Source organism: Temnothorax longispinosus, unplaced genomic scaffold (assembly GCF_030848805.1).
Source record: "Temnothorax longispinosus isolate EJ_2023e unplaced genomic scaffold, Tlon_JGU_v1 HiC_scaffold_569, whole genome shotgun sequence".
NCBI lineage: Eukaryota > Metazoa > Arthropoda > Insecta > Hymenoptera > Formicidae > Temnothorax > Temnothorax longispinosus.
In genome coordinates, this window is record NW_027270417.1 from 1 (window position 1) to 6,814 (window position 6,814).

Consider the following 6,814-nt stretch of genomic DNA (forward strand, 5'->3'; position numbering starts at 1 on the left):
ATTTGGTACCACAGGAGGTCGATTATGCCTCCGGGTGTCGGCCTACTACCGACGTCTTGATGAGAGGTATCGAGGAATAATTACACACTCGATTACTGCTGATAATATAATACTTTATTGCAGACCACGCAACTGCCTCGAGAGTCAGTACAATTCTAACGGTCGTCGAGACCAGTTCTGCCAACCTCGTAACTCTCCACCTCTCTTCTAGCGCAAGAGAGGGGGCTGACCAATCAGAAGGGAGACAGATATGCTGCTCCCTACACACTCCCCCCCGAGTGTTAACGAAATAAATAATAAGTAATATTGCACTAAGCGAATGAGCTTAAGTGTTTGGCCAGGTGCTATTGTACGAGGTTAACAATACCTTAACGAAAATATATTATACGCTTAAACGTAGTTTGAGCCGACTTATATCTAATAACATTATATAGAATTCTGGCTTACAATTAAATCACTTTGGTTTAGTGGACGGCGCGAATGTAACAGTCTTACGAGAATAGGTCTTAAGGGGATCCTGCAGCCGTATGATTTACCGACATTATTGTTTTTCGATGGATCTTTTAATTGGCTTTACAGAATTGCAAGTTTTTGGTCTAGAATTAAAGTACGCACAAAAATCTAGGGCAGAAAACGCGATTTTATATCAAAAACGCCAAAAAATTAAAAATGTTACTTATTTGGGCACATACGCAGCTGTCACCTGACGACAATATTTGCTTAAAACAAAAATTCTGCAGTTTATACATACATAATTTTTATCATCTGCCCTTGGGAAAACATGTAGGAATAATATCGTGCAAGTAGAAGTAAGATTCAATGCGTACAAAAAAAGATCCATCGAAAATTATTTAGTAATGCAAATACGGATGCAAATGACAAGAAGAGCAGCAACAGTAGTTGCCGGATCTTGCGAGAGATGGCGAGCAATCGAAAAAAGGACAGATGTCATTTCGTTAGACAAAGACAGATATAGGGAAAAACAAATTAGAAAGGTTGACATTATCGACATCGAGGAAGTTCGCCAGTCACTGCAGGATCCCCTTAAGCGCTGGGTTCGGATTTACATTCTGGTTGAGTATGTTCTCGGAGGTTGATGGGGGGTCGGCGGGATCATCAGGGACAAAATATGCCGGCTTTAATAAATCGACGGACACGCTTTTTGTGTTTTGAATGAGACGAATCAATTGGTATAAAAAAGCATAGTTTCTTTAAGAAAAAATATGTAATTTGCAACACGCATCTTCAATGTATAACTAACACAATCATCATTTACTAAGAAATAGAATTCTACAAAAAATTATATATATAAGGATTAATTTTAATGATAAATTTGCATAATTAGCAAGTCCAATTACTGATCGTTTAGTATGTTATTTAGTATGTTATTGGTTAAATTTTTTACAACAACACAGCGTCCCCGACGGCCAACCTTAAGAGGAGCAACCTATAAACATAAAAAAGGTTTAAGTTTACAAAATATATTTACAATTATTTCTATTTACCATATTCAATTACAGGAATAGTTTATACACTCACAGGTTCCCATTCGTTGAGATGTGGATCGTAGGCTTCCACTAGTGTGAGACTTTGTTGGCCGTCGTATCCTCCCACGGCCATAAGTCGGTCACCTAATACGCACACACCAACTGAAGCCCGGGGCACACTCATTGGCGCAACCATAGTCCACGTATCGGTTTTAGGATCATATCTATATTGTTACATCGCATTATATATAACTTGAAAGTTTCAACATATAATTAACAGCGGCTTTATACCTTTCTACACAGTCGAATCTGCTAGGTTCTAGGTACCAATTGGGATTGGTACGTGAAGTATAGTCGACACCACCGAGTGCATAAAGACAACCATTCATTACTCCTACGCCTACCCACCCTCGTCTCTTTGACATAGGTGCGCACGGTGTCCATTTGTTCGTGTGCGGATCGTAACATTCTACTGTATTTAAGCAGGAACTGATATCATCTCCTCCTACGGCATACAATCTAAAACATCATAAAAAATTTAATATTTAATAAAATTTAAAGTTAATAAAATAATATTTATACGAAGACACATACGTAAAAAGAAAATCCAAATGATTAAAAACAGATAAGACATATAAATTTAATAATTTATCTGTAAAGACTTACTTATCATTTAACACAGCTACACCGACTCCAGCTCTTTGTACGGACATAGGGCATATTGAACTCCAATGACCTGTTCCCGGATCCCATCTCTCTACCGCATTAAAAAAACAATCACCGTCGTAACCACCAACAGCATATAAAAATCCACCTAAGACTGCCATTCCTGAGAAAGAATATTATAACGTATTTGCCAGGGTTTGATTATGAATAAATGAAATAAATTGCACATTAATTTTGCAAATTCTCATGCATTTGCACATACCTAATCCTAATCGATGAACATTCATAGGTGGTAGAGTGCTCCACGTAAGAGTGGAGAAATCGAAGCATTCTACTGTGTTCAATGTTCTTAAACCGTCTGTACCGCCCGCGACAATCAATTTTCTATCGAGTACTACTGCGGCAAACCCTAATCTTTTACTGCTCATGGCTGCTAAATATCTCCAGGCATTATTGCGTAATGAAAATGCATCTATAAATGTTGTACCTAGAAAGTACGTTGCAAATTATTTCGCTTGGAAAAAGTAAAATAGTGCGACAATATTGGCATAATATATTTTTTTTACATTAATCGTGATCGATTAATTATCAGTTATGCGATTAATATTAAATAATTAATTTTGGTTATAATAAATTACCGTCTATGGCGTCCATCCCTCCGAGAACTAACAACGTACCCACAGTGGCTTTTCTGGGTTTCGTTCTGCCTGTTTGAAGCAAAGGTCTTCGCTCAGGCAGCAAATGATACTTCAATGCTTCCATTACTAATTCCTGCGCCATTCTTTGGTCTTTGAACATTTCGTTACTCTCAATATTGTCAACTATAAACTGTTTTGATTTATTAGTAAGCTAATGCACAAGTTCTGTCGAGTGAAAAAATTGAGCTGTCGATGAACTTACCGCGGGTGATAGCAATGGTAATTTGACTAAACCTAATAATTTACTGGCATCTTTGCTCCTGTTTTCTGGATCGTGTTCCAGCCAAGTTACTAGAGCCTGAAATAATAATAAAACAATAACGATTCTATTTATTCTGCATCTCAGCTTAGATATTTTAATTGCATTTGTATGAAATATTTGCTCAAACATAAATATAAACTCAAACATAAATATAAATTGGTTCGCTCTCAACAAACAGTTTGTCTTACATGAAAGACAGTTTCTTCCGAGGGAACATTAAGATCCTCAGACTCAAGTAACTTCGAAACTTCATTGGCAGATAGCAGTAAGAATTCTTCATTTTTTGTAACTTCTATAAAATGTTTGGTAGTGTATGCGTGTGCATATTCAACCAATTCCGAACAACCCTGCATATCGGCGATCATCCGTATGCCCAGACAGTTGCTTGGGTGAAGTTGTTTGACGAGAAACTGACAGCACGCTTTAATAACTGGATTCATTTGTAACAAACATGCTGTTACAAGTAGAGTCTCTACGCTATCTTCCTGTAATTCTATGCAACCTGCAAGTATACAAAAGAACACGTTATTAAGAATTGACAAGAGATCCAGAAATTAACAAAAACGGCTTAAAAAAATATCTGCAAATGCCTTTATCGTAACGTTAATATTCGTGAAATGTTTTCTTACATGAAACATCTTCTCAAGCAGAATTACCTGTATAACAATAAAGAACCAAAGCCCATAAAGCATCTCCATCAACATTCATTAATTCTATTTCATTTTGTACCGACTCTCGCATAGAATTTGTGAACATGGCAGCAAAATATTCTGAGCCAGCACAGAGTACTAATCGATGAGCTGGGACACGCTTATTTCCTAAGAAAAACACAGAACAGAAAAAGAAAATATGAGAAATGGGATGTCACACAAAGTTCATCGAGTGCGAAGAATATTTTCAATATGTTGTGTACAAAATATACTCTTTCTTCAATTTTTACTGGTTAAAAACTTTGAATAACAACTTTTAACAATAAACATAATTTTTCTTTGAATCTCTTGATTATACATAAAAATATACAAAAAATTATATTAGAAAATGCACATTTTATGTAAACAAATTGGTATAAAATAAATAATAACTCTTCTCGTTTTTATTAATTAAAACGTTTGAGGAACTGTGCTTTGTTATCAAAACAAAAAGCATCCCGGAGCCCGGTAAAGGGCGGGTACACTCACCCGCGATCAGCGTGACGTCTGTCAGCAGTTGCTTGTGCAGATAACTCTCCATAATTTGGAGGCTACTTTCCGCGTGCTTCGGCGAGATGGACACACATGACATTGTGGGGGTAATTATTTAGAATACGTGCTGCACCTAGAATATCAATAAAATTATGCTCATTCGACGAGTTTTGACACGAAACGAAAGAATCTGGCAGAAAAATGAGGCGGTCTGCCCTGCGAAGCGAGATATTTAGCGTTAAAGTTGACGACTCTCAGAATCACCCCGTATATTTGAATTTAAAGCGATTACTGAAATCTCATAGGAGACCTTATGTTTCACTTGGGATTTAAAGAAACTACCCAGAGATAGCCAAGCGTGATAGAGCATATTGCAGAGCAAACTAATGCATTGCATGTGTTTTCATATATTTGCTGCAAATTTGCTGACATCGAAATAGAACACGTTACAAATACAGCTACATGACTGCTTATACATGCAATCAGTTGACGCAATTTCAAGAGCAAACGGTCTGCAATATTGGTACGTTATGTTGTCTGCAACATGTCAGCAACATGATAGCAATGAATGATTCATCGTTCGATCTTGAGCATCATAATGCAAACGTGACGGCAACAACAAATATATAATGATTTTCATCCGTTATTGTGTATATGTCACATAGACGTATATAATAGACTGCGCATTCCCATTGGAGATCTGTCGCGGAGATGTAAAGGACGGAAGATATGCTTGCAGTGGCACTTCCTTTTCTAATTGACGTTGGTGGGGAGAAGGAAAGGTGGGGAGAAGTGATCACGTTATTGACGCCTTGAATCTTGTTGCGGGAAAAGTGTCATCGCAATACATTGTGCAAATAAAATACTCATAAAAATATTAAAAATACGTAAAAATGGTTTGGTATTGCTGTATTTGCAAAATAGAACAAGGACAAGAAGATAACCTATCATTACACAGGTGACTTTATGTGAAAATTTTTATTTTTTACAAAAGTTTTATTTCATAACTATTTTTAACTAACTTTTTTAAATTTTATTCATTATTTTTAAGATTACCTAAGAAGGAAGAGGTTAGAGGTTAGAGGTTAGTTACGTTATGAACCAATAACTATTAAGAGCATATACGAGTTTGTTATTGTGTATCACTATAAATAAAGTCTGATTCTTGAATACCAAACCATTTTTACATGTATTTTTATGAGTATTGTATTGCACGATGATACTTTTCCCGCAGCAAGATTCAAGGCGTCAATAACCACCTCAGCAAACGCAAAAGGATTAAAGATATTAAAATTTTTAATACCTTTGAATCCCTTTTTTGGCGGAATTAGATGAAATGAGATGGTCCAATCCCATGAAATCCAAAAAAGACATTTTCAATTCCATCCAGTCCTATGAAATCCGTAAAGGTTATGGAATTGCGTGGCATTAGATGGTTTAGGAAACGTCTCGCGCCTCCGTTGAGCGACCAAGCGCCGTTGTTCGTCGGTGAGCTTTGTACGTGTATGCCTAAGGGCATTACACGCATTACTGCCGACGGGCAATTAGCCCGAAAATGAGATTTGTAAGATCTGTCAGGCCCCGTAGGGGGTCCCTTTACATAGCGGTCGAGACGAAACTTTGAACTCGAGAAGATGCCCGGCGATGCGACGCCTAGCGGCGTCGACGCGAACTGTCGGTAATGCAGATACCGCGCGGGCGTGTACTATTGGTGGCGCGTACCGCCACAGAGTTCAACACGGACACTTTTCAATCCCTATACTGGCATTCAATGGTATTAATTTTATTGTCAGAATAGACGGAATTCAATGGAATTCAATACGGAAATTTTTAATTCCTAGTTTGGCATTCAATGGTATCATTTCGTTAACGGAATCAATGGTATTCATCAAGGAATTCATCACGAAACTTTCCAATCCCTAACCTGGCATTCAGTGGTATTCATTACGTTAACGGAATCAATGGTATTCAATGGAATTCATCACGAAACTTTCCAATCTCTAACTTGGCATTCAGTGGTATAATATTTTTGTGTCGGAATTGGATGGGATTCAAAAAAGACAAATTCTTTCCAAAATAAGGAATTCCATGATATTGAAACTATTTCAATCCCTTTTTGGACAGAATGGAATTCGGAAAGTCCTTAATTGAATTCCTGGCAATCCCGTTTTAATTCTTTTCAATCTTTTTTCGTTGCTGGGACGTGATCACTTCTCCTAACTTTTCTTCTCCCCACCAACGTCAATTAGAAAAGGAAGTGCCACTGCAAGCATATCTTCCGTCCTTTACATCTCCGCGACAGATCTCCAATGGGAATGCGCAGTCTATTATATACGTCTATGATATGTCATCAAGCTATGAAATTTTTAAATTGTATCTCGTTGCTAACTGTTCGAGATTCCGTTAACGTTGCGCCGTCCGATCAGATGGCAGCATCGATCGGGTATCGACTCCCGATCACCGCGGCAGCTGCGCCCGCACGGGCGCGCTCATCGGCAACGTCTTCTCGCGTATGGACGT

The 6,814-nt window shown here is 37.7% G+C and overlaps 1 protein-coding gene across 1 annotated transcript; it reads right to left on the reverse strand.

Moving 5' to 3' along the window:
- Positions 1-1,286: 1,286 nt before the first annotated feature.
- On the reverse strand, positions 1,287-4,672 carry LOC139824778 (kelch-like protein 5). The gene is made up of 10 exons (XM_071797322.1): positions 4,292-4,672; positions 3,770-3,931; positions 3,302-3,615; positions 3,054-3,149; positions 2,792-2,981; positions 2,416-2,640; positions 2,154-2,316; positions 1,779-2,006; positions 1,540-1,711; positions 1,287-1,447 (listed from the first exon to the last, which is right to left on the reverse strand). Exons 1-10 carry the CDS (start codon positions 4,392-4,394, stop codon positions 1,355-1,357), a joined length of 1,746 nt encoding a protein of 581 aa, XP_071653423.1. The 5' UTR covers positions 4,395-4,672; the 3' UTR covers positions 1,287-1,354.
- Positions 4,673-6,814: the final 2,142 nt, after the last annotated feature.